Here is a 27,569-nt window from a genome sequence, read left to right as displayed (position 1 = left end):
GCGGGGTAATGGCGGCAGAGGCGCGGCAAGCACCTCCTCCCGGGGCGGGGTAATGGCGGCAGAGGCGCGGCAAGCACCTCCTCCCGGGGCGGGGTAATGGCGGCAGAGGCGCGGCAAGCACCTCCTCCCGGGGCGGGGTAATGGCGGCAGAGGCGCGGCAAGCACCTCCTCCCGGGGCGGGGTAATGGCGGCAGAGGCGCGGCAAGCACCTCCTCCCGGGGCGGGGTAATGGCGGCAGAGGAGCGGCAAGCACCTCCTCCCGGGGCGGGGTAATGGCGGCAGAGGCGCGGCAAGCACCTCCTCCCGGGGCGGGGTAATGGCGGCAGAGGCGCGGCAAGCACCTCCTCCCGGGGCGGGGTAATGGCGGCAGAGGCGCGGCAAGCACCTCCTCCCGGGGCGGGGTAATGGCGGCAGAGGAGCGGCAAGCACCTCCTCCCGGGGCGGGGTAATGGCGGCAGAGGAGCGGCAAGCACCTCCTCCCGGGGCGGGGTAATGGCGGCAGAGGCGCGCGGGGGCAAGGGGCAGCGTCTCTTGGCGCATGCGCGGGGGCACTGTGGGCCGTTGGGAGGAAAGGCGCCATCTTGGGCCCTGTGCGAGCCGGGAGCTGAGAGGCGGGAGCTGAGAGGCGGCGGCTGGAGGACTCGGCGGGCCCTAGCGACGAGCGCCGTGTGGGGGGCTTTGCCCCGCCGGCCGCTCTCGGCAAGGAGGGCGGGGTTCGGCGGGCTGCCATGGAGAACGAGTACTACGGCGGGGAGCAGTCAGGTAGCGGCACTGTGGCTTCCCCTGTGAGAGGCAGAGACGTCTGGGGCGCTGGGCCCTCTGTGACAGGGTGTTATGCATGGCGGGGATCGCCCTGCATCGCTGTGCCCGATGGCCGTTTCCGGCTCCCAGGGCCCTCCGGTCGCGTAAGCAGCGGCGAAGTCGCGCCCGAGACCCCGGCTCGGCAGCCGCTCCAGGAAGGCTGCGCGGGGCCGGGCTGGGCCTCTCCTCTGCCCTGGGGGTTGTCAGCAGCCGGCTCCGCACGGGTCAGGGGTGGTGTCGACGGGGCTGGTTTGGGTCTCTTCTGTCTCCGGGGTTATCCGCCGATCGCTTTATAGGGAGCTGGGGTGGTGTCGGTGGGGCTGGGCCGGGCCCCTCGGCGTGAGTACAAGGTAGTAGACGCCTTATTATGAGTTCTGTGTTTTAGTGTATCCGTCCCTGCTTCCATGCGTGTTACTGATGGTTTTGTGATCTCTTGTGGTGTATCTGTGGTGGGTCTGTGCCAAAACCACCCAGTAGATACTTTCCGTTTGTCTGTATTAGCGTATCATTAGCATCTGATTGCAGCGCTGCCTGCCTCCCTGCTCATCCGCTTTAAATACTGAGTTTTACTTTCCTTTTCTTAATTTTGGGGTAGATGATGGCGGAGCTACTCCAGTGCAAGATGAACGAGATTCAGGATCTGATGTTGAAGATGAAGGAAATGAGCAGCATTCTGGATCTGAGAATGGAAGTGTAGTAGGGCACCATTCAGAGGTACTATTGGAACTTTATCTAGATTAAGATTACTGTTCCGAAAATTGATTTTTTTTTTCATGTTTGTTTAAAGAGGCTTTTTCTTTTAACTGAGATTATGTGTGTTTTCAGATTTCTTTCAAGTGCTTCACCTGTCAACACTTCCAGAAAGAAATGTGTCAGATAATTTCTTGACCAATACATAGGATAGGGCCTTTTACAGTTTTTCTTCTTAATTGTTCTAATAGCATTCACTGGTTTTTACTAGAAGAAGTTTAGTATTCTTATACTCAAAAGAGGAAAACCTTTTTGGGTTTGGAATTCTAAGCAAATGGATTCTGAGGAATTTTACATGAAATTTTGCACAGTAATGTAAAACCACGTGCTGTGGAAGCATAGATTCCCTTGCCAAAGAATAAATGTCCATCATCTTCCACCTTTCTTCTTACTTGTGAGTGCTGAAGTCTATTTGTGCTCTGCCTTTCACCTGGTCACAAAGAAGCAGGTCTCCATGTGGAGCAGGAGCAGGTTAAAGTTTCTAAATGGGATCTGTTCTCCCTCTGGAGTGGCTTTTGCTATGAGAAGCCTACACCATGAAAAGGATGGTGAAGATCAGCATTGACTCTGAGTTTTCAGTGGTTATACGTTTTTAAAATTGCTTAAGATGCATGATGTGATGTAGCTGGCTGATGTGTCAAAAGCCTTGACTGCTGTGGTATATATTGCATTCCTTTTCATTTTCCTCCACCTCTATTGAATTCATACTTTCCTTGGGGTTAGAAAGTAGATGAAGGTTTTGTATTTGTACAGAATGAAAGTTCTTCCTGCGTATCTGAATTTGAGTGTAAACAGATTTGGAATTCCTTTTCTTAAAAGGTGTTGATATTCACCATTGAAGACTCTGCTTTGGTGCAAGGCAGCATCTCTTTATTGTCACAATCGGGGTTTCAGCATGGGAAAAATAACTGTGTCAAAGGGATTTAGTACTTCTGTTTTAATTTTAAAAAACTAGAATGAGTGCATGGAGAGTTGTGTTGCTTCTACAGTAATATTTAACCTTGTATGAAAACTTGTTCACTTTTTCTTACTCTTCTGTACTCCTGTGGAATTATAATTTTATATACTTTGGCAAAGTAATTTGCTATCTGGCCTAGAGAACAAGCAGTTGACTATTACTACATCTTCATGTTGTCTTTTTCAGATGTAAATAACCACAAAGTACTAGGAGCTATCATTGCTAATTGTGCCTGTTATTGTTCTGTGATGGCTGTTGAATATTCCTCTCCAGATAAAATACTTCAGTCCATTAAAAAACCCTTACCTTCATCACCAAAAAACCCCCACCCAAAACCCACAAACAAAAACCCCAAAACAAAACACAAGGGGGAGAGCCTTAGTGCTTTATTTGATTTGGTTCAAGTGATAACTACCAAGTCTTACATTCTTAGTTTTCTCTACACCAGATTCAAAGTGCAAGTCAAAAAGCAGTGATGTGGAGTAGCTGTCTCTGAAAGGAGTAGCATTCGGTGATCTATCACATTAGATACCCTAAATATCCTCTCATCATTTCCTTCATCTGTAGGAATATGTGGGAGGAATGATACTCAAAGGTAATAAAACCTTTGACACAACCTAATCAGTTAAGTCTGTTTTCTTACTATTTCGTCTCTAATTTGGAGCTTGGATGCAAAGAACTGAAGTTTTAAACTTTCAAACTTTTTTTTCAGGTTCTTAACTTTAAAGAAAAAGGGAATCCTGAGGAATTACTTATGTAGGTCTCAGGTATGTGGGTTTTTCTTTTCCACAATTCTTTTCTGGCTTTCCTTCCCCCAATCCCACTTTATCTATAAATGTTCTTCTTGATGTCCTTACCAGTTTTGCTTTCGACAAATAGAATTAGATAACACATAGTTTTAGTACAGTAATGAATATGAAATCATGTTTACAGTGTTTGTACAAGTCAGGCTCATTTGGAAATCTTCAATGACTCAGATTCTTACACTTTCACTAAGTCGCTGCTGTCTTCATAAATTAAGTTATGGTTTGACTGTTAATGAACATATACAAATACTTCAGATACCTTACATTTCTGAAAAAAGAGATGCTTGCTGATCTGCCGGTGATGGTTGTGTATACCTCAGTTTAACAAATGTCATTCAGGAGGTGGTAATGGATGGGTCAATTTTGTTGAACTTCCTAAATTATTAAAGTAGTACCTCTTCAAAGTGGCTGCATGTTGATCCAATTAAGCTACTTGCTGTCTGAAATTTTTATGTAAAATGATAACACTGTAAATTTGATTTTGATGTATTCGTTATTTTATACTGTACTAAAGCATCATGTTACAGAATTCTTTCAGTTGAATAAATAAAGGACATCTCAATTAAAATGTTTATAGATAAAGAGGAGGAAGAAAAGAAAGCAAAGGAATTAGAGAAAAATGCAGTAGCAATTACCTGAGACCTACTTGATTTTTGAGGATGTGTGATCTTTTAATTATTTGGAAAAGGAAAAATAGAAAACTCCACAATGATGTGCTTGGTTTCTTTGACAATATCTTTTTAGAGACGAACTAGTAAAAAAACACAAAACAAAACCAGGTAGTGGAGGAGGGACCCTATCTTATAGAATTCTGTCAGCTTGCTGGGAAGTTGCACACACTTTCTGTCAAGTGTATTCCAACGCTTTTTACAGATTCAATAATTATATTCAGAAAACCTTTGCACTGATGGGTGTGGACTGTGCCTGTCTGTTCTGTGTAGACTCCAAGCAAGCCTCTCAGCTCTGCTTTAGCAGATGCTCAGTTATGTTCATGTGCTGAATCTGAGGTAGCATGTGTTGTCTCTCTGCAGGGCTTGCTGACTTGACTGATGTAACAGGGTGCTTTTTAGGTTGGTTCTCATACTTTTTGGACTCAGACTAGAGTGTACGGTGCTCAATCTGTGCAGGGGCATTTATGTTGTCCAAATGGTTCTTCTGTAGGTGATTATATCACAGGAGAATTCAGCTGCTGTGATCACTGGGAGTCTATAGTGCAAAGCTCTGCTTTGTATAGTGGCAGTGTGAGCTAATGAGGAGGCATGTCTGCTCTCCTTCCCCAAACATCTTTGTTCTCAAGAGCAATTGTCAGTTTCTAGAACAGATTGGAGACTCAATGCATTGTCAAGTGCTTCACCAGTAATGCTGTGTAATTGTAATGATTTCTGACCCAGTGTTGTGCATAAGAAGTTCCTCATTATTTAGTTCAATATTCCAAATAGATGGATGTGTAACCTTCAGTCATACTTTTGACTTTGGAAATATTTAAGAATCATTATGGATTCCAATTGGGTTTTTAAATTTTGTTTATGTACTGATCAAAGACTTTTTAGACTGGCAGAATTATTTGTATTGTTTTCCTTGGTTTTGTTTGGCAAAATGCCTTATTGATGCTGACAATCTAGTCAGCATTAGCCATATGAAATCAAGAAAAGACAGACCAAAAATTATGTGGTAGGAAAATAAGGATTAAATAATTTCTGTTAGTAAAAGCAACTATTTCAGTGTATATATCTGCATTTCAGTACTTCTCAATGACCTTGCTTGTAACACTGCTGTAAAATCTCTTTCCTGTTCTGTTTGCAGCTGCAGTTTTCTTTAATCTGATGTAATGCAGTCAGAGAAAATACATCACATGCATATGCTGTTAGTTCATGTGGGAGCTACTGGGCAGGAGAGGGCACTCAAATAAGTCAATAAGATCCCATAACAAGCTGAGAGCAGTTGAGTGTGAGTATGATCTTCCTTAGCCATGCATCTTCAAATCTGTAACTTCTTAATCTTCATATTTAGTTACTTAAACTTCCAAATTCAGGCTTTTACAGAAACATATTTTCTCTCTGTAAGGAGAGAAGTAGTGGTGTAGAGACAGGGACAAGCAGCAGAGAGAAAACTGCTCACTCGTTGTCAGAGCAGCAGTTTTGTAGCTTGCGTTGGAAGCAGTGATGTTGTATTTGAAGTGCATGTTTTAAAATTGTGTCATCCTGACTTTTCCTCTTTGTGCAGTAAGTTTCTGTAAATGATTCTGCTAGCCAAGGGAATAAAAACGTAAGGTCCAAAAATCTTACCATGCAGTGTTATTTACTACTTGGTATAATTCTGGAGGGAGTTGTTCCTAAAAACAATTAAAATTAGTTGGGTTTTTAAAAATTCTTTCTTAATCATGTGTTTTAATAATAGAATAGTTTGGTTTAGGTGTAGGATAGACCTGCATTGTTTTGTGTGACTCTCAATGTGTGAGGAAATTAAATTGCTGACAAAAAAAAATACTTGGAAGCTCTAGGACATAGAGGTTTTAAAGTATTCCCTAGGACACTAAATATGCAGTTTGCAAATGCACTGATGGAAGGAGTCTGTAGCTGAGAAAAAAATACTTTTGTCTGAGGAAAGCCAGGTGGATGAGGGAACTTAAACATGTAGAAAAAAATTCCCTTTTCGGTATTGCTCTTTTCAGTTGGAAATGGAATGTTATTGTGACAGTGACTGTCACAATGCTAATGGCATGAGTGTTCAAGAAGATTTTTTTTTTTCTCAGTCAAATGCAATTAAGATTTTTTTTTTTTTTTGGTCAAGATAGAAATTAGATGTAGGAAAGATAGAATAAGGTCTTTTCAGTAACAATGTTGACAGGTGGCTTGTGAAAAGTTTTCCCCCAAATTTAAAGCGTGTCTCAGTATTTTTTTTCCGTGTAGAAAAAGAGAACGGATTGTGTTGCAGTTCTGAAGTTTTAAGATGTATTTGTGCATAGTTTGTCGGGTGTCTGGATAGGCATGGGAGTGATGAGCTTAAGGGAGAGAAGCCTTGAATCTGTTCTTACCTTCTAACACACATTGAAACACAGAACTTGTTAACAATAATATCTTGAAAGGTTTGACTAAAACTTTTTTCCTGGCTTTTGGTCTTAATGTGTTCTTAAGTATGTTTTCTTGACAAGGAAGGAAAGGGCACAAGCTCTCTCAAGCTTCACTTAAAGTGATGGATGTGTGTTTTCAGGAAAATGTATTTCATACCAAAAAAACCTGTTAGAGATCTCTAAGAAAATGACTAGAGAGAGATACTGTTTCTTGCCTTATTACTGGAAATTTGGACTAAGCTACCTTGAAGGCCTCATTTGTTAAAATGAAAGCACTTAGCATTTATCCTCAAGGAACCCTTCTTAGCTGTGTTTATTTGAGAGGTTTTGGAGTTCTGTTACCATTTTCAAAATGTGACTGAGCTGCAGGGTGGACAGACTTCCAATGATCTCTTAGTATTTTTCTTGATCTTGAAGTATTTATTAGGCCTTTGATGCAAGTTGCCTAATAATTATTTTTGTATAGAAAATATTTCTGGGTTTAGTGATTTGGTTAATTGAATTAGAGGAAGGACAAGGAAAAATTCAAAGCACTTTTTGGTTTACCTTTTAAGGTTGTTTTTGCTGAGTTGTCTGAGATAGTTTCTCTTTTTTAGAATGAACACAGTGATGGAGAAGATGATGGGCAAATGGGAGAGGCTCATGAGACAGACTCTGAAAACGAAGATATCCCAAGGCAAAAAGAGAGTGACTCGGATAACGAGGAGCCTCCAAATCGCAATGCGAGTGATTCGGACAATGAAGCAGCTCACGGAGGGAAAGACAGTGATTCTGATACTGAGGACCGTCCAAATCGGCATTTAAGTGACTCTGAAAATGAAGATGCTTTAAATCATCGAGCAAGTGACTCTGAAAATGGAGAACCTCCCAGGGATCACAGTAGTGATTTTGAAAACGAGGAATCACACAAGCAGCCAGCCAGTGACTCGGAAAGTGAATTGCTCCACAAGCAGCCAGCCAGTGACTCAGAAAGTGAATTGCTCCACAAGCAGCCAGCCAGTGACTCGGAAAGTGAATTGCTTCACAAGCAGCCAGCCAGTGACTCTGAGAGCGAGGAACTCCACAAGCAGCCAGCCAGTGACTCAGAGAGCGAGGAGGTTTCCAGACACAAGCAAGAAATAGAGTCTGAGGATAGTGATGGGGAGGACAAGAAGGAGGAGGTGCAGAATGATTCTCATCATTCAGATAATGACCATGTAAGGGAAGGATTTCAGGGCTCTGACAGTGAAGAGGAAGCTCCTAAGAGAAGGAAAATATCGGACAGTGATGAAGAAGAGAAAGAGGAGGAGAAGACAGTAAAGAGGAAAACAGCTATCCTTTCTGACAGTGAGGATGACAATGAGAAAACACGTAAGAAACTATAGTGTGAAAATAAGTGATGCAGTAAGTAGTAGTGTTAGAGTTAAACCATTGTTTTCATGTGAAAAAAGCATCTGAGAAATCATTTTGAACACAGCTGCATTTGTAGAAACTATTGTAGCTGCATTTCTGTGCAAACACCTAATATTTTTGAGTCTAACAGAAGTAAAAGCAGAAGACTGCAGTGATCTCACTTTATACTGGCACCTGTTGTTGTGCTGATTATTCCTGTCAGCCATTTCTCTACTTTGTTGTTATTTCTGTAGCCTGTTTTCCCTCTTCTTTATATGCCAGGGATGAGTCTGTTTTGAAATGACAAGCTTTCCTGGGTAAATGTGAACTTCAGTTGCTGATGGAATAAACTAGAATTTAGAGTGCATGGGTTGTTTAAGAAATGGCAGTGTTAGGGGTTTTTTGTGTTGAAAGGCTAGTCAGCTTTCCTCTTGTCCAAATCGAACTTGAGAGAACTGTCACCTTGGTTACTGGGACATGTAGTAATGCTCCTTTCTGTTGGCAGCTGCAAAAAAAGTACGAATCCTTTCTGATGTTGAAGAATCGGATAGTGATGCTCCTTCAGAGAAATCTGGGAACAGGAAGAAAAACATTGTGTCAGACAGTGAGGAAGAGGAAGAAGACAGAAAAGAGAATGCTGGGAAGAAAAAAGAGGAGAAAGATCTGTTTGGCAGTGACAGTGAATCTGGAAATGAACAAGAGTAAGTGCTTCTGGGAACGTGTATTCTTTCCGGGGCTGCAGATAGTGAGACTGATTGATTGTGGATGGAGAGTGGATGAATCCAAGCAGAGAATGGTTGTCCACCTTCATTGGTGGTATGAAGAGGAAGGAAGAATGAAAGGTGGATGTCCACACAGTAGGATTTTTGGAGAAAAGGCACTAACACTATTGCAGTCCGTATAGGTAAATGTTACTGTTCCCTTCACAGAAACCTGATTGCAGATATATTTGGAGAATCTGGTGACGAGGAGGAAGAGGAATTTACGGTAAGTGTTACTGTGCATGTCTCTTGTTCACTTGCTAGATCTAATCTTCATGGAGAAGTACTTGAGAATGACTTGAGTTTGAATTCATGTTCAAGGATATGTTGTACCAGGAGGGACACTTTGTATCTGCTGGAGTCATTGAAGTAGTCTTTGGGTTAAATAGCATTTACAGCTCTTCTGTTGGGAGAGTTACATGTATGAAGTCATGGGTGGACTTAGGGAGCCTTTGTTCCTCTTTCTTTTAGATGATCTGCAGGCTTACCTGAAGCTTTTTGAGTATCAGTGTCAGGTGCCTGAGCAGATAGATACTCTACCATAATCCATACACTGATTTGTGTTGTCATTACCCATCAGGGTTTTAACCAGGAAGATTTAGAGGAAGAGAAAGGGGATGCAGACATGAAGGAGACAGCAGATGAATCTGACTCTGATGACAACATCAAACGAGGAAAGCAGTAAGTCACTGTGTTACATACTCCTTTGTTAATAGAAATGCAAGATTTTGGTGAAAGAGCTTTTCCAAAAACTGGCTAAACTACTTTGTTCAGAAAGGCCTGGGACTACGTTTCTACAGAAAGTGTGTTCTCATAAGCTACACCAGGAGGTCTTCTCTCAGCTTGTACAGTTTAGTCACTTAGCAGTTTGCAGCAGATTACCTGTGCTGCTGCTTCAGGGAACAGTATTGCATATTCCACATGAATTAATTTAGTATCTAATGAAGAGCACCCATCGCTACTGTTAGCAGTTCAGCATCGGCGTCACAGGTGTGTTTGTGTAAGGCATAAGGTATGGCAAAACTTGACATCAGCAGGTCTCCTGTTTCCTTTCTGTCTGCTGCAGTAGCAGCAGCAGAGCAGTGCATTGCAGGTACAGGGAAGCTAAATCTTTGTCAGCTTCAGTGACACTTTAGCATGTTTTGAACCCTGGCTATTACATGGGTGCATGTCATTAAGTGTTTCAGCAAGGTCTTGCAGACTTCTGAGGGCATCTCAGAGCCTTTGAAGCCCCTTTGCTAGTTTCCCCTTTTTGAAAGGTTATGATACAGAAACGAAATTGTTTCCTACAAAGACTGAAAGATCAACCCTCTTGTGACCATCTGCAACTCTTGTTGCGTTTCAGTATGGACTTCATGTCAGATTTTGACATGATGCTGCAACGAAAGAAGAGTATGAGTGGCAAGCGCAGACGAAATCGAGATGGTGGAACTTTTATTAGTGATGCAGATGATGTGGTCAGTGCTATGATTGTGAAGATGAATGAAGCTGCTGAGGTGAGTTTTCTAGGCTCCAAAGACACCTTAAAATCCAGTTCTTTTCTATGGGAAAATCTTGTGATCAGGAAAATACAGAAATCTGTCTGGGACTCAGGAGGAGTAATCTGTACAGTGCAGAAAGCTTCCAATACGTGATCAACTATTTAAATGTTATTTTTGCTCTTCTGAGTGAAGACATTTCTTCTGTTAAAGTTTGGAGAAAGTAGTTACTCATTTAAAAGATTGAAATTAGTTAACTTCTAAACTTTAATCAGCTGAAAAGAGACATTTGCATGTTCTGTAAACTACATGAATTAGTGTCTCAAACACTAAGAAAGGGAATGGGGTTTAATTTCATGATACTTGCACCAGTGCTTTGTCCTAAGCCTCTAGGTTATCCAGTTACATTCTTAGCTGAAGTGAGTACACATGCTTCTCGCTTCCAATTGTTTCGGCTTGCTATTTTTCTCTTGTCTTGATGAGATTTTACTTGCAAAGTTTCTAGGCTATCTGTGCATAGAGTGGAGGACTGTGGTTTATTGCAATCAACCCGAATCATAGAATAGAATAGAATTAACCAGGTTGGAAGAGACCTTCGAGATCGTGTCCAACCCATCATCCAACACTACCCAATCAACTAAACCATACAACCAAGCATCCTGTCAAGCCTCGCCCTGAACACCCCCAGCGACGGCGACCCCACCACCTCCTCAGACAGCCCATTCCAATGGGCAATCACTCTCTCTGTGTAAAACTTCCTCCTAACCTCCAGCCTAAACCTCCCCTGATGCAGCCTGAGACTGTGTCCTCTTGTTCTGGTACTGGTTGCCTGGGAGAAGAGACCAACCTCCGCCTCACTGCAACCCCCCCTCAGGTAGTTGTAGAGAGCAATAAGGTCACCCCTGAGTCTCCTCTTCTCCAGACTAAGCAACCCCAGCTCCCTCAATCTCTCCTCATAGGGCTAATGAGGCAGAAAATGAAGTCATTTTGGTGGGAGTCTCCTAATGTGGTATTTATTTTGTGAGTAATGTGATATTTTAAGGAAAATGTTTTTTGGGGCTGCAGGAAAATGGAGTGGGGTACAAAGTTACTGTAATCCTGGCAAAGTTGCACTTGTTTAACAGAATCACCTTTTTCTTGTAAATGTTGTGAAGAATGAAAGTTGCTGGTTTCTTCCTCTGATTAACTTGCACTGATTCTTCAACTCCTTACAGGAGGATCGACAACTGAATACACAAAAGAAACCAGCACTAAAGAAATTAACTTTGCTACCAACTGTAGTTATGCATCTTAAAAAGTGAGTTGTCATTCTCCCAGTTAATTATCATCCTGGGGAATATTGGGAATTTGGTAGGTTTCATGGAGTGACATTATAGTTGTACTGAGTATGCAGTGAAACTTTTTTTTTCATTCCAAGTAAATGCTGGAGCTAGGTGGCCTTAAAAGCCAGACACTTTATGTAATTTTCCCAGTTCATTTAACATGAAAAAACCTCAAATGCACTATTGTGCCAAAGGAACATCACAACTAAAGATTTTGATGTATTCTGTGACTTTGTGGCTTCTCTTTAAATTTTCTAGGCAGGATCTCAAAGAAACTTTCATTGATAGTGGTGTTATGTCTGCCATCAAAGAGTGGCTTTCTCCTCTCCCAGACCGAAGTCTGCCAGCACTAAAGATACGAGAGGAGCTTCTGAAGATCCTACAAGAGGTTTGAAACTGACTCTTAACCATATGTGATTCATGACTTCTCCATGGTTTTATCACCATATGCTTTATGGAAATGTTGCAGCTGCTACCAGTAGACTGTGCAGTGGAATACATGAAGCAGCAAACTGCAAAATATGTATTTGCTCAAAAGTTGCATTATTTTAATGAGTCTTATGTTGTAGGCATGCTGAACAAAGTTTGGCTAGGCAACTTCAGGCACTTAATTGTTCTGGAAATTTTGCCTGTGTTCACAAGCAACAAAGGAAACAGCTCTGCCAGCAGACAGTTCTGAGAGTCTCAGGTGAACTACAGACATGACCCTGTCTCAGGGAGTGCTGTGGCATTTCTAGATACTGCATAACTCAGCTGCTTAGACACTTTTCTTCCCTAGAGCCCAGTGGGTCCTACATCACCATTAGTCACTTCAGTTTGTCTCTGCTGCCTTCACAAAGGAAGCATGGCACAGTCTGCTAGTGAGGTAGAAAATTCTTTCTTGCAGCACCACTAGCTGGCTTTAGTTGAGCAAAACTTTAGAAGTATTTCTTCCTCCTAAGAATTTGCAAGAGTTCTGCCTGGTTTTAGATTCTTTGACCCTTCCTGCCCATTCCAGGGTTGTGTGTAAAGTTTAGTTCAGGGTCAGTTGCTGTCTCTCTGTTTGTCTCTCTTGATCCCCTCATTTCCAGCCTCTGAAAGAGTGCACTGCACTGGAAGGATCATCATACTTCATGCAGACTTGAAGCATGTGTAGCTAAGCTACATGAATGCTTTTTCCCTGGAAATTTTTCTTTATTATATTAATGCTCTAAAGGCAGAAACTCAGCTAAAGAATGTTTGGAGTAAATAGTTATGGAAACTTGATTTTGTGTAACAATGCTAAAGCAAATTTCTAGGTTTTGGTGTTTGATGCTTTAACCTATTTGTAGTAGGACAATTTAAAAATGTTGTTTTTTTCCAAGTTTATTGTGAATATGAGTTTTGGTCTTTCTGCAGAGTTCAGTGGTACCATTGATGTCCAGACATCATTTCTTGCTATTTTCTTATTTCCTTTACCCTGCAGTTGCCCAGTGTGAGCCAAGAGACCCTGAAGCACAGTGGCATTGGACGAGCTGTGATGTACCTCTACAAACACCCCAAAGAGTCAAGACCTAACAAGGATATGGCAGGGAAGCTGATCAGTACGTATACTTCCCTGTGCCTTGCATCACTGAGGTGTTTATGGCACTCATCTGTAGCAAAATTAATTCTGCAATGCAGGAATCTGACAGATCTTTTCCATGGCTTTGTTATAGAGCTGTAACAAACACTGTTGCATTAGTGCTACATCCACCTTTTCCTGTTCCTTTCATTCCTGTTCTGAACAGAGGATGGGATTTATTTTGCTCTGATTCTCTGCTGGTTACTTGTCTAGACATTGTGTATATGCCGAAAAGGCAGGAAGAGGTGCTGACAGAAGACCATTTATTACTTCAGAGAAATCTTTGAATGACTTCTTAAATAGCTGGAGTTTGTGTAGTGGATTCTACCCTGAATGGCTGCAAATTGACTATAATCCTGTTTTATTACTTAGGAACTATTTTATATATTTCTAAAATAGTACTTGCTGTGTTGGGTAGGAGTTCCTGACACTGAAGTATTTTAAGCCCTGAGAGAGATTCCAGAACAGCAAACAACACTGAGATACTTCATGGATGAAAGCTCTTGCTGTCCACAAGGCTGGATTTTCCCCAAATATTAAGAGCTCAAAAGTAATTTGTTCAGTTGAAAGGAAGCATAGATGCTCGCCATAAACTTTTGAAAGCTGTATTTGGTCACCAGATGGATTTGGAAATCAACTTTAGTGGCCTGTTGTTCATTAAGCACATTTTTTGTTTATTCTTAATAGATGAATGGTCTCGACCCATCTTTGGCCTTACCTCAAACTATAAAGGCATGACAAGAGAAGAAAGGGAGCAGAGAGACTTGGAACAGATGCCTCAGCGAAGGAGATTGAGCAGGTAGGAGCAGCACGCAGAAACACGCACTCCTTGCTTTCTGAGCATCACATTGAAGAAAAAAGTAGTATGTACATGTTGAGAGAAAGAAAAGGATGTGAAGTTAGAACATCTCTCTTCTTTTGCCATACTTGACTGTCTTTTAAAACTACTCTGTGTATAGATGCCTATAAAATTTTACTTCTCTTGCAGCTCTGGTGGTCAGACTCCTCGCAGGGACCTGGAGAAAGTGTTAACTGGAGAGGAAAAGTAGGTTGGATTTTACTTACTTACTGTGAGGAAAAAGTATTTTAATGGTACTGACTCTGCAGTTTGGTTTGAGGTTTCAGAAGCAGCAGTTATGCAGTGTGTTTCAGAGGCGGAACACAATAGATTGCTCATACTTCTTACTGTGTAAGATCTGGTTCTAGCAGTCACTTATTTTTTCCCCTGCAGGGCTCTTAGACCTGGAGACCCTGGGTTCTGTGCCCGTGCAAGGGTGCCAATGCCCTCCAACAAGGACTATGTGGTCAGGCCCAAGTGGAATGTGGAGATGGAATCCTCCAGGGTAAGCACTGCTGTGTGGGGATAGCTTAGTCTCTGTTTGAGCCTGGGAATCTGTCACCTTACTGCTGTCATTACTGTACACAGAGTAGTTCTTTGAAGTGTCTCTTCTAATGTGAGCAGACAGTAAGGTCTGCTATTCACTGGGCTGTTTTAAGCTCATCAAACATTTTCACTCAGGTGTTGTTGCTTCTCTTACAAAAAAGAGATTTTCATGTTAACTGTTCTAGTTTCTCTCTAGGGTAAGAATCTGATTACAGGCCTCTTATTTTAGAGCATTTTGAACTAAAGCTGCAGTTCAATAAAGTGTTTCTGATATCTTTATACCTTTCCCAGTTTTTGTACTATGTTCTGATAATAGTCCGGTTTGGGAAAACTGAGGCTTTGCTGTATGTTAACAGTTCCATTAGAGGCCTTTGCCTTGCTTTATTTGGCTCATTCATCTACCGTGTACAGTGTAATTTAGAAGCAGAGTACATGGTAGAACACAGGCAAATGGAAGAAGTAATAATGATTGTGCTTTCTGCTGTTATCTTTGCTTCTGTGCATTAACTGAGCTGTTGTTTCTAGCCCGGGACTATTAAGAGAGGTATTAGTCGCTTGGAAAAACACAAGAGACGGTTTGCTGAACAGAAACGACTCAGCAAAGTGCATCGGGCCATCAAGTTCAGCATTGAAGGCAACAGGATGCCCCTGTAGCCAAAACACTGCCTTCCCCAAGTTTGAGAGGTATCCCTCAAGGGAGGTGTGGACAGTGCATGTGCTTCAGCTGTTGGCAGTTTGCACATACAGGAAAGGAGTGTGTGTACCCTAAAGTTGGAAAACTCTCCTCCTATTCCCTCATGTCTGTACTGGCACCTAAAAGGGAAGTTGTACAGGAAAAAAGTAGGCTGTGGAACATAATGTCTGCCAGGATAGCTGCCTCAACAGCTTCAGGGTACCCAAATGGCAGGTGCTAAATGAAAACACCTGTACTCAACAAGAGCTTTGCACCACCTCTGGTTTGGAATGCTGCTGTGACTGTTAGATTCTCCAGCTTTACCTGAACTGCTACACAGAAATACTTAGCCCTTAGTATAGGGCCTTGTGTCACTGTACACCGACACCTGCAGCTGATGTCTTACTGGTTCAAAGTAAGGAATTTGTCACACCTGCTCTCTGAAGGAAGTGAGTGATGTGATACTTGAGGGGTAGTGACAGGAGGCAGAGCATGAGACCTCTGCAGAGCAAGGGAAGCGCTGTGAATGTGGGGTGGAGGGAGATCAATCCATGCCATTCATCAGTGCAGGAACTGTTACGGCAGTCTCTAGTCTGTGTTTGGGTTCTGTGGGCAGGGCTGCCGCAAACCAAGAGTGACATCAAGAGGCGAACAAATGGCAGGTAGCTGTGGAGTTTGCCCTTGATATTTACTTGTTAAAAAAAAGCCAAAACTATTTTTTTAACAATCACTGTGAAATTCCAGATAGAATTTCAACCATAGTGAATAGTTTTTTGAATAAAATCTATTTAAAATCAGTGTGTGAGGGAGCACCTTCCTCAGTGATGAGAACAAGAGGTTCAATTTCTGATCGATGGTTCTTTGTCAGATACGAAGCAGCATGTTCTGAATATCTCTGTTCTCCCAGACTTCAAAGGTGTGAATTTTCCACCATTTATTGTTTCTGTTGTCTAGTTAGTGGAAATTGTGTTCTAGGAAGTAATGGCTGTGGACTGGAAGGGCCTGGCTGTTGCCTGTGGTGGTGTTTCTTTACAGAATCACTGTATTTAATCTGTGAAAAGTAACTGCTGTGTCACCTTGGTTTTCATTTGCAGTTAAGGTACAAAGATGAAATGCATTAACTTCTAATTTCTTGTATGGTCGGCTTAGGCATTTCTTTAGCTTCCCCCTACACTCCCTTTCCCCCAATGATCTCTTGCTTTGTAATCAGTGACCTTTAAAATAAACTGGAATTGATAGGTTAGCTCACTGCATCTCGGTTACTGTGCATTTGTGTCTGAAGACCTTGCCCCTCCAGGAAACCTGTGTGGCATCACAGTGCAGGCTATGTCTGACACTGGACTCCAGCCAGTACAGACACACAACTATTCCAGGCTGTCATACAGTTGTTAATCCCAGTGATGGGAATGCTTCACTGTGTGGTGTTCATGAGCACAGTGACTGCCATCTATGTACTTCATCTGTTGGGGGAGCCATTTTACCCTCTGTGTGGGAGAGGCCATGGGCGTGTGTGCACACAACCAGTTGGAACTAGTGGCTTCATCAGCCCCCTGTTGCATGCATCTCTCTTCTTGAACCTCTGGGGCTTCTGCTTTTCTCTTTTTTTTCAGTGGTAACTAGTTTTATTTTTTAAGTTCCAGGGGACCTCTAAGAAAGGGGTGAGTCGGCTGGACAAACAGATGCGGAAATTCACAGATATCAGGAAAAAAAGCAGATCGGCCCATGCAGTGAAAATCAGCATTGAGGGCAATAAGATGCCTTTGTGACCCTTCACAGAATGCCCCATGATCTCTGCTGTAAGACAATGCACCCATAGACTCTTTGGAGACCTTTAAATTTTTTAACAACTTGCTTGGGGGTTTTTTTTGTTTGTTTGTTTTGGGTTTTTTTTAGTGAATCTTTAAATTGTTGGTTCAGGATCTGGCATAAGATGTGTCTGAGGACTGTGAATATGGCGACTTCTTTCTCTTGATTGTATTTAAACTTGCTTTATTGTGTCCTTTGTACAGATCACATACTTGTTGTATTGCAACTCTTTAGACAATAAAACATCTTCTGTTTTTTTTTTGGGGGGGCTGTCTGTTCCAGAGAAGGTATGTGTGGAGCATCTGGCATGTTGAAAAGCTGCTAATTATTACTTTTGAACTGTTCTGTCTTTGAAGATCTACTAGAATTGATTTTGACTAGAAAGTGACCATCTTCCACTCAGAGGATTTTGTTTTTCATGAAAGTACAATGTGAAGGTCAAGAGAAGACCAGGAGACTGACCCCTAAAAGTTGCACTGACTTCCAGCTAGAATGCTTGTTTCACTACTCCTGACCCTTCATGCAACCTGTAGAGCCTTCAGTGGTCACTGCTGTGATGATTTTTATAGTAAGCCCAGTTTTGAAGTTGAGATTAGTGAGACTGCTCAAGAAGACTCTTGGCCCGTGCAGAGCTTTTGCTACAGGCTTTGATCCTGCTGAGGCTTGGCTTTGGTGAGATGAAAGCTGTGGAATTTAATTTCCTTTTGTTTTGGGATTCAGGTGGCTCAAATATGTTGCTGTCTCTGACCTCAGGAGAGTGTTCAGAGCATGCTGAGAGCTTTAATGGTTTGGGGGTTTTCCCATTTTTAATGAATTTACTGAAAGACCTGGAGTTCCTTGCTGCCATATTGCGACAAGTAAGTGAACAGTATAGAACACTTCAGACCTCCAGACCCAGGTTCTGTTCAGCCCTGAAGCTCTATAGGTTAGGATGGGAGTTTTTTTCTTTTTATTGAAAATCTTTGGGGGGGTGGAAATACAACTTCATTGTGAAGTGTGAGAGAAGTCACTAAATCAAAGCTTTTGGCATGGGTCACAAAGACCACCCATTAACCGCAGCATAAAGCAGCAGACAAAAACAACTCTCCAAGGCCAGCAGGGGATAATCAGATGGGAGCTATTTTGTTTCACCTGTATTTCTGGCATCAAGCACCTTGCCCCCATACATAATTAAATCAGCCTCTTGCTGCATGTGATCAGTCTTTCTGGTTTACAATGATAAATTTCTTGCTGTAGGTGTGATGATGTGTATTCCCAAGTATCTTAGATCTGAATTACTGGTCTTCATCAACTGTTTACTCACACCCCCTCAACCACCCTCACACTTACTTGCCTGGTTCTGTGATAGGCACATAGGCTTGAGAAAGAGAAAGCTTTCTATTGACAACCCAGCCCTTGCTGGAAGGAATTTACATTAACAAAAGTTGCAGTTGTCTCCTTTTGTTATTTGCAGAATACTACTTTATTACACACAAGCCTTGTTCTCAGTCATACTTGAATGAACAATTTAACCATTTATGGTAAACAGGTTCATAGCTCTTTGAAGATAGTCTTGCTTTTCTGCACTGTTAAGGGCAGGAACCATGTTGTGCCTCAGACTAATGGGCACTGTAACAAGAGGGTTGTCCCTGTTGGTAAATATGGTATCAAGAAAAGTTAATGGTGAAGTTTTCTGAATCTGCTACACTTTCCACAGTCTCTTTAATCCAGGGGATGTAGTTGGCCACTCTGGTGTACACACCGTACTTCCCTTTTTCGGCACAGCCCTCGCCCCAGCTGACAATCCCCAAGAGAAACCATGTGTTGTGGTAAGACACTGTGAAAGGGCCCCCGCTGTCCCCTTTGCAGGCATCTGCCACCTCGGTGTTGTAGCCTGCACAGAACATGTTGTCGGTGACCAGGCGCTCCGTGGACCGCTGGCAGGTCTCCAGGCTCACGATGGGCAGCCGCACTTTCATGAGGAAGCGCAGAGTCGAGCCCCTCTCGTGAGTGGCACCCCAGCCGCTCACCGTCCCTATTCTGCCTTCCTCGGAGAGCAGGGTGGCCAGGTTAGGGCTCGGCAGGCAGACGGGGATCGCATACTCGTTAAAAACCACATTACTGCTCAAGTACAGCAAGGCAATGTCGCTGTTGTAGTCATTGGAGTTGTAGTGTGGATGTGTCCAGCTCCGTTCCACATCGATCTTCTGTTCTTTGAATTCTCTTTGATATTTGTCAAAGTCTCCTGTAGTCAGGACAAGATGTTAAGACTATTCTAAACAGCCCATGGCGTGTTGCCATGGGAGAGCATGGAGGACAGTGAATTTACACTTAGACCTTTTGTCCCAAGAAGGCACAGATGATGCTGTAAAAAGAACTATGCTGCAGCTATGATACTGCAAATCAGTATTGCCATTCTGCCCTCAACTGGACGCTTAAGGCTTCTGGGGTGCAGGTTTAACCAGAAAGGCTGTCAGTGCTTTTTAGGAATCACTGTGTTTTGCACAGTTAATCTAAGCTTCCATAGGACTTTGTGGTTTACCCCTCAAGAGCATGACATAAGCCAGGGAAAGGCTGAAGATTTTGTTTCTGTCAGTTACACAGTGCTGTACTTTGCTTCTCTTGCCTGCCTCTTCCAGAGGTTTCAAATACAGGAGTGTGTTTATTGCAGTTTCCTGCTGCAAGGGGTTCAAATCCTGCTACTGTAACTGGAGAGGGGCTTGCTGCTCTTGGGCAGTTGCAGGCAGTGAGAAACAGGCACCACCACAGAAAACTAATGGGTGATTAAAACCAAAACTGACTCAAGACCAGATCATCTGCAGGAATCCTTCCTTCTGAGGTGTACTCTGGGATGTGCTCAGTATCTGTGCACCGTGACTTTGCCACAATGGGTGACAGAAAAAGAGAAATCTCTGCTTTCACTCCCAGGCCTTACACTCCCAGTTTCTCAAAAAGGGACCAACTGGAGTCTCTTGGCACTTAGAATCATAGAATTGTTTCAGTTGGAAAAGATCAAGTCCAACCATTATCTAGCTACCATGTCTGGTGCTAAATCATGTCCTGCTGCATCTTACTTTAAGCATCTCCAGGGATGGCGATTCAACCACCTCCCTGTGCAGCCTTTTCCACGGGCTGAAAAGCCTTTCAGGAAAGAAGTTGCTGCTGATCTCCAACCTAAACCTCCCCTGGCACTTAACCATGGCCAAGAAAATGATCCATTCTGTACATCTGAGTCACGCTGGATGTGTCCATCTGCTTCTCACCCATAGCTTGCTGTGTTCACATGCAGTGATGAGCACAGGCTAAGAGGTTACACCGTGTTTGTCCTCGGCACAAGCTGTACTCACCTACAGTGACGTGGTGTGGTCTGACCAGATCCAGGCAGTGCGCAGCAGTCACCACCCAGCGACTGCTGATTAAACTCCCTCCGCAGAACCCAACATCTTTGCTATTCCGGATCAAAACCTGTGAAAAGGAGACAGAAGTTGTCTACAGGGCTGTGAGAGGTAGGTGTGACAGCTCTTGGGGGTCTCTCTGGTTGGTTACAGGCTCTGTATCTTGAAAATAAAGACTTCTGGCAATAATGACTACAGCGCACCCTGCGAAGCTGGTGATGGTAAAGCAGTAATAAATGATAGCACATCTGTGACGGTGGAGCACAACATGCTGATGAACTAACTTGGGAAAACCAAACAGAGCTGCAGGAAACAGAGGGCTGTGATTTTTCATGTGGCTTCGAATTTTTGGGGGCTGAGGGAGGAGTAACACAACAGGTATTTCACTCGTGCTCAGGTTAAAAAGGAGAACAGTGTTTGTCTGTGTGAAGAGGGAGCAGAAGAGAGCTTTTCCTCATCCCCGTTGTTTATCCAAAGAAAGTGCAAGTGGGGGTGGAGATTCAGAAACTTTCTTTTTCACTTTTATCAATAATAAAATTTGTAATGATATCCAGAACAGAAAAGCTTAAATTTTGGTGTCTGCAGCTTCAGTGATGTTAGTAATCAAGTAGTGGAAAAAGGTGTGACACAGTCTAGGCTTCGTCCCAGTTCCTGGAGCAATGCCTTGTTTTATGTAACCCATTCTGATGCTTCCATGCACTACTGAAGCTTTCATTCTAGAACAAAACATTGAAAAGTAGCTCAGAAAAGTTACTGAGAGCTAGAATGGGAAGGGCTTGCAAAACCCTTTAAAGATAAAAGCACAAGATTCGGTTATGAATTGTCTGATGTAATACAGCTTTACAATGTCTTTGATGGTAACACTTGGACAGGGTCATAGAATTGTTTGGGTTGGAAAAGACCTCTAAGATCATGGAGTCCAACCATTATCTAACTCCACCGAGTCTGGGGCTAAACCACATCCCTCAGCACCACCTCCAGGGATGAGGATTCAACCACCTCCCTAGGCAGCCTGCTTCAGTGTTTGAGAACCCTTTCAGAAATGTCTTCTGCTATCCAACCTAACCCTCCCATGGCACAACTGGGAGCTATTTCCTCTTGTCCTATCAGGCTTGTACCCAGTTTAATGAATGAATTTAAAGTAGCACTCAAAACTGCCATCTCTTCTTGCAACCCCAAATCAGGTTACACTTATCAAAAAGCGTGCAAGACAGCAGAGACCCAGAGAGTGTCCTAGCAGTGGCATTTCAGCAAGCAAAACTCCACCATGGTCCACACAGGTTTAGCCTATGATTTTTCACCTGTACCAATACCTCCTGCTGTGTGGCATGGGAAATATTTTTGTGTGTGATGGTAACCTGAGGGGTTTTTAGATCTGCCTGTTAACTTCCTGTGAACAAGCCTGTAAGCAGTAACAGTGCACTGATGAAACAGAGACAATACACAGGAGTGACAATTAACAAATCAGGAGACACACAGAGAGAAGATTAAGTAAAAGTTAAGATAGTGAAATGAATACTCAAGGGAGGTTCCCCTACTTGCCACACGTCACACTTGAGCCCTCTGAGTTTTAGCTTCCTAACCATGACAAGTATGAAAAGCTCAGCATTCTAATGGAGAATGTCACCTGGTCACAGATAACATTTTTGTGGGGGAAAAAATAATCAAACATCTCATCAGCCCTTCCCAAAGGAGTCAAGCACAGCTCTTCACCAAGAACACTGAGCTACAAGGAACCTGAATAACAGCAGGAGACGATCTGATTGGTGTCATTAAGAGAGGAAGAGAGAAGCTGAACTCATAAAAGCACATGTATCTGGCTAGGAAGGAGAATGACTGATAAAGCAACTAAGACATGGATCACAGAGAAGACCTGCAGAAGACTGAGAATTACAAGTGGTTGGATTGCTCTTGACCTGAAAGAAACCTGGCTTGATGAACTCTGCTCCAGATGGAAGCAGTGATTGAAATGCTAAGAAAGCACTCAGATGTGGTATTCATGATCAGACTGGAAGGAAAGCATTACCTGCCAGGGGCAGTGTCCACGATGACACAGCGTTCCTCCTGTTATCCTGGAGTCGCTGTTCTCTAGAGGAGCGCTGATGCCTACCTGGACAAGCTGCAGTGTGTCTGAAATGTTTCCCCAGTCATTGCCCTGATTGTCCGCAGCCTGACTGCTCCCTGTTGTGTTCTGCACAGTGCTCTCCTCTGCTCCGTTTTGCTCAGCAGCATTTCCCACCCTGTCCCTCTGCCTGGGAGCAGGTGCTGTGGTCTTGTTCTGCCATGCAGGGCTCAGGGTTGGCTCACTCCACCAAGCAGGCTGGCCAGACACAGTGGTCCCTTCTGCTCCCTCACTGTGCTCAGGGACATGCGCCTCTGTCTCAGCAGCATCATCCCTCAACAGTTGCTGGGTCACAGAATCCTCCAGTGGCTTGTTCCAGCTGGAAGCACCTCCTGCCACCTCAGTCTCTTCAGCGTGACCCTCCATGTGCATGCTCTGCCCAGAGGCATACTTCAGGGTCTCATTTTCCCCAACAGCACTTTGTTGTGGCTCTGTATGCCTGATGGTGCTCTCATTCCACTTGGTCACATCATCCCCAGGCTGGGGCAGTGCCCTCAGAAGCTGCTTTGGCCCCAGCCATCCTTCTTCCAGAGCTTGCCTGGCTTTAATCAAGCCACATGGGAATGGTGCTGGAGGGAGGAGAGGCAGCAACAATGATTTGAGTTCAGGGTGTGTGCTGCTGTGTCATCATCACAAAAGCAGCGCTTTCCCTGTCCCAAAACGGGATTCAGCCCTCCTCTAAGAGCTCAGGAACCACTCTGACATCTTAATATCAAACTCCACACCCACCCTCATCTGACCAGGGTGTGTGAAGCTAATTATCAAGAAACACAGCAATGGCTGTGCTCTTTCTGAACCACAGTCATCAGCCACAGACTGATGCAGTCTGCTGAGGGCTTTCTTCAGGACAGAATCTAAACTTGTGACAGGATGCCTTAACACAGCGTTCTGAAGACTCCTCTCAAGTCCATTTCCCTCCTAGCACCATGGTTTAGCTTCATAACTGAGTTAAGCTGCTCTAAGTCTGTGCTGCTGTTAGAAGAGGCCCACCCCAGACTGTACTGCTGCTCCTTTACTCAGTACATACACTCAGGAGTACTGGAGTGGAGAGACACCTGATCAAGAAGAACCTTCATATTTGATGTAAACAAAGGCAACATTGTAAGGCAGATGTTTTTCCATACTAAATCCCAGCTGCAGTAGCTATAGCATGTATAGCTCTTCTGCAACTAGTGGAGAAGATGGCACCTGCAGATGTGCTCTTTACCTGCAGTGGCTCAGGCTGCCCATGTTTTACCTGCTTGCACACATCTCCTCCTGTCCTCATGCAGGGTGTAGTCCTGGGCGCAGGAGCAGACCACATGGAAGGCACTGCTGCTGTCCCTGCAGTACTGCCAGCACCCCCCATTCTGGTACCAGCACTCAGACTTCTCTGGGATGGAAACAAAAGGAGCTCACTTGGCTGCTGCCCTGGGTCACACTGAGCTGTGGATGATTTGATTAATTTACTCAATAAAATGGCAAAGAGAACAGAGCCTCACCGTGAATGAGCTCCAGTGCAGGTGTCTATGGCAGCAGCTACTGGACTTGTTCTTACTCTGAAGTGACAGAAAGGGGTAATACCCTGTCCTTTCTTGGGGAAGATGGGAGATAGTCAGGTGCCATCCTCAGGGCTTGCAGAGATGTGCAAGAGCCCAGAAGTGCAGCTGCTCTATGACAGGAGGTGGTGCTATGCACAGCACAGTTAGAAGGAGCCACGGCTGCTGTCACACCATGGCCTTCCTGGGCTGGTGACACCCCAACATGCCGTACCAGGAAACACTCTTCTAATATATTCTAATACATCAGTCTTCAACAACAGACCAGTTCTGTAGCAGACAGGTAAAGTCACCACTGACAACCCCAGTGAGAAGTCCCTGCAAAGGTTCAGCTCAAGTATGCAAGGAGCAAATTCCATTCCTTCCCAATGAATGATCAGTGTGGTTGCTGCTGTACTTACCTTTTTCACAGTTGGCTCCTCCAAATCTTGGGGGGCAGATGCAAATGTAATTATAGTGTCTAATTTTGCAGACTCCACCATTCACACAGGGATTGGTACTACATGGATTTAAACCTAAGCAGAAGAAACGAGGCATAGTGTCATTTTGGGAATCAAGAGAAGCTTGGCTTCAGACTGCCACATCATTCTTTGTACCCACGAGACAAAAATGTAGGCCTTACTTTTTCCTAAAATTCCTCTTCACCTACCTTTGTAACTGAACCAAAACTCCATCTGCAAGGAGAAACCATACAGGAAGAGAACAGTCAGTAAGTGGTCATGCCAGTTGATGAAGGTACAGTTTAGAAAAAATGTGGGGTTTAGGGTGCATGTAAATTAACATTTTTATTAGGACCATTTTCAGTAAGATCTCCTGATCATCAGCACACAGGTCATTTTCATCTGCACTGGGAACCAGACAGATGCAAAAACTAGGTGGTATTGGAACAAAAACTGAACTGAAAGCTTAGAGCCATAAATGTTCCAGCCAGTGAAAGGTCTGCAGCACAAGCCTAGGAGTTTCATGTGACATGCCCTGCTCTCCACAGAATGCGTCACTGCAAGGTCCTCAGCACCAGCTGCACCACTCTGAACACCTACTACCGCACTGCACTGCCTGCTGAGGAAGACATCACCTAAGCAACTCGGGTTAGATACGAGGGAATCAGACACCTCTGTTTCAAACTACAGCTCAAACTGCAGAATGCCTGCAGCTCTGCTTCCCAGGTGGATGCTATCAGGCAATGAGGTGCTCCTCCTCTGTGTTTGGAGGGGTCTGATCACACAAGTGGCCTCTGAAGAGGTCACATTGCTGGATTTCAGCTCTCACAGGAATAGGTTTTAGATACTTTTAAGGACCTGTGTTTAATGTTTACACAGCAAACTGTGCACTTGCTTAGAACCTGAGATTTCACAGGTGCCCTGAGTGACCCATCCTGGCCACCAAGCTGCAGAACGACAGGCACACACCTGTCAGAGCCATGCCAGGTGGCTTGGGAAAGATGACTCACAGCTCACTGTTCACTTCCCTCTGTTTTTCCTAAAAATGATGTTTCTCACCGTTTTCTCTTGTGCATGGAAGATCTCTTTAGCCTCCTCAAATGAACACACTTCCTCATTGCATTCTCTCTCCAAGTTCCCTGGACGAATCTCTTCTAGAAAATAGTTGGCACGTTTGTGGACTTTCAGCACCTTGTGTGCTTCATCTTTTCTCATCAACACTAGGAAAACAAAATTGAACAGTTGATACTGGGAAGCAAGAACTCAGCATCATCAGTCACAGCCATGCATACTTTCAGTGGGGTAAAAAGGGGAGGAAAGGGAATCTGCCTGAACAACCCAAAGGAAAATAGAAGGGTAGAATCACAGAATTGTTAGGGTTGGAAAAGGCTTTTAAGATCATCAAGTCCAACAACATCTAATTGTACTAAGTCTGGTGCTAAACCACCTCCCTCAGCACCTCATCTCTGCGTTTTTTAAACCCCTCCAGGGGTGGGGATTCAAGAGCCTTCCTGGGGAGCCTGTTCCAATCTTTAAGAACCCTTTCAGGGCTCTTAAATAAAGCTGAGAGGTTGGGTTTGTTATTTGATGTTAGCTTTGTTAGGTGTTCAGTGATGGAAACCTGGTGCTTTCCAGGGAGCTACTGTGGCCGTAACAGGACAGAGGCTGCTCCTTCATTGAAAAATATACACTATGCCAGTTTTGAACTGCTTGAGAGGATACAGCAAAGGGCTGTAAAGATGATTAGGAGACTGGACCATTTGTTTTATGAAAGAAGGCTGAGCAACTTGGGGCTTTCTATCCCAGAGAAGAGAAAACTGATGGGATCTTCCCAATGCTTACAAACACTTCAAGGGTGGGTGTCAGGAGGATGGGGCTGAGCTCTTTAAAGTGGTGTCCAGTGACAGAACAAGAGGTAATGGGAACAAACTTGAAATAGGAAGTTCCATCTAAACATGAGAAGAAACTTCTTTAGTTTGAGGGTGGTGGAGCACTGGCACAGGCTGTCCAGAGAGGCGGTGCTCTTCACTATCCCTTGAGTTCTGGGGTCATCTTTAAAGGCTCTAGCTGTTGAGAGCAGGTATCCCACAGAGGGGATATACCTGTTGTAAAGTCCCCTGGTTTGCACCTATTGCTTCTACTTTTACTTTTGCTTCTCTGCAAGGACAGTCATAATTGGTGAGAACCTCTTCTCAAGCTCTCTGAAGCCACTTCCAAACCTTGTGTAGTTGTAGTAAAATCAACATGAGGCCTGAGAACACATGCTGGAAGTACCTAAGTTAAGTTTCCCAAATTGGAAAACTTTTTAATGCAAAAATAATTCAGGGTGAAGTGTCAGGAGGAGAATATTTTCAACAGGATAGTGGTCTGAGTAGGAAGTGAAGAGAGGCTGATTTCGCTTGGAAATGTGAGCAATCATTTCTTCTTTTACGTTTCAGCCCACAGATCCTAGTGTTCAGAACAGGAACACAGCTTCACTTCTTGTGGCAATCTTTACACTTAATGACAACTGAGTTACAAATGTAATTCAGAAGTACCTACCTGAATATGAAAACAGACAGCTGCTGTTGATGGAGCACAGCAGCAGCAGGAGAAGCACCACAAGTGAGGAACTGCTCTCCATTTTAGTGAGCATTCAGAACACTCTAACTTCCTGCTGACTTCCTGCAGAGGGAAAAGAGGAATGAAATTGGGATATTGTTACAAAGGCAACATGGGTGAATTAGCCTGCAAAAAAGATGAAGAAGTAAGGGGAAAAGAGAAGAGACAAATGGTACCCAGTTAATTTTGATTTGATGTCCATTCTTGCTCCAAGCCACACTGATGGCTACACACTACAACAAGAATCCAAACAATTCACAAGGCAGCACACAGAGACTGGCCCAGGCCAGGATGTGGCACAGGGGCTGGTTCAAAGCCCACAGAAGTAATAAAAGAGCAACAGCGAACCCAGGAGGTTTGGATCAGGCCCAGACTGAGCAGAAGCCAGTTCCAGTGACAGGCCTCTCTAAGCAGTGCAGGGTCCCAGTTGAGGGCTGAACTGCACACTCCACCCAGCACCTTCTAACAACAGCATCTGATGTATCATTATTGATGGTCTTGTCAAATGAGACTGTAGGCACCAAGCCCAGTGAGGAAACCACCCACCACAGATCTGGCAGCAAAACTTACAAGACAGAAGTTTGCATTTCTTCATATCACCTTCCCAGGCTAAATAACATTCCAGGAATCAACAGCACACAGCTAATTCTTCCCAAAGCACAGGATCCAGAATGCATTCCCAGAACCATGCAATGATACTCCCAGAGCCATGCAATTATACTCACCTTTTCT

The 27,569-nt window shown here is 43.8% G+C and overlaps 2 protein-coding genes across 6 annotated transcripts; one reads left to right on the top strand and one right to left on the bottom strand.

Annotated features, from left to right (window-relative positions):
• Positions 1-557: 557 nt before the first annotated feature.
• IWS1 (interacts with SUPT6H, CTD assembly factor 1) lies at positions 558-17,023 on the top strand. 5 transcript variants are annotated; one of them, XM_054166602.1, is made up of 15 exons: positions 558-762; positions 1,397-1,515; positions 6,982-7,735; positions 8,262-8,457; positions 8,686-8,743; positions 9,098-9,198; positions 9,863-10,013; positions 11,210-11,292; positions 11,576-11,705; positions 12,762-12,879; positions 13,587-13,698; positions 13,888-13,944; positions 14,131-14,242; positions 14,809-14,967; positions 16,591-16,695. In XM_054166602.1, the coding sequence occupies exons 1-14, from the start codon at positions 729-731 to the stop codon at positions 14,935-14,937; spliced, it is 2,154 nt and encodes a 717-aa protein (XP_054022577.1). In that variant the 5' UTR covers positions 558-728; the 3' UTR covers positions 14,938-14,967; positions 16,591-16,695. The 5 variants fall into 5 exon arrangements, with proteins under 5 accessions (XP_054022577.1, XP_054022574.1, XP_054022576.1 ...); XM_054166599.1 differs by lacking the exon at positions 14,809-14,967 and having other exon boundaries at positions 16,591-17,023; XM_054166601.1 differs by having other exon boundaries at positions 14,809-16,703.
• A 372-nt stretch (positions 17,024-17,395) lies between these two features.
• Positions 17,396-27,011, bottom strand: LOC128897677 (coagulation factor IX-like). The gene is made up of 8 exons (XM_054166606.1): positions 26,778-27,011; positions 25,296-25,456; positions 24,446-24,470; positions 24,198-24,311; positions 23,496-23,630; positions 22,163-22,827; positions 20,089-20,206; positions 17,396-18,986 (listed from the first exon to the last, which is right to left on the bottom strand). Exons 1-8 carry the CDS (start codon positions 26,869-26,871, stop codon positions 18,409-18,411), a joined length of 1,890 nt encoding a protein of 629 aa, XP_054022581.1. The 5' UTR covers positions 26,872-27,011; the 3' UTR covers positions 17,396-18,408.
• Between the last annotated feature and the right edge of the window lie 558 nt (positions 27,012-27,569).

This window comes from Dryobates pubescens, chromosome 13 (genome assembly GCF_014839835.1).
Source record: "Dryobates pubescens isolate bDryPub1 chromosome 13, bDryPub1.pri, whole genome shotgun sequence".
In the NCBI taxonomy this organism is placed as follows: Eukaryota; Metazoa; Chordata; class Aves; order Piciformes; family Picidae; genus Dryobates; species Dryobates pubescens.
The sequence above is the reverse complement of the archived record's forward strand: the minus strand, read 5'-3'. Positions and strand labels throughout refer to the sequence as shown.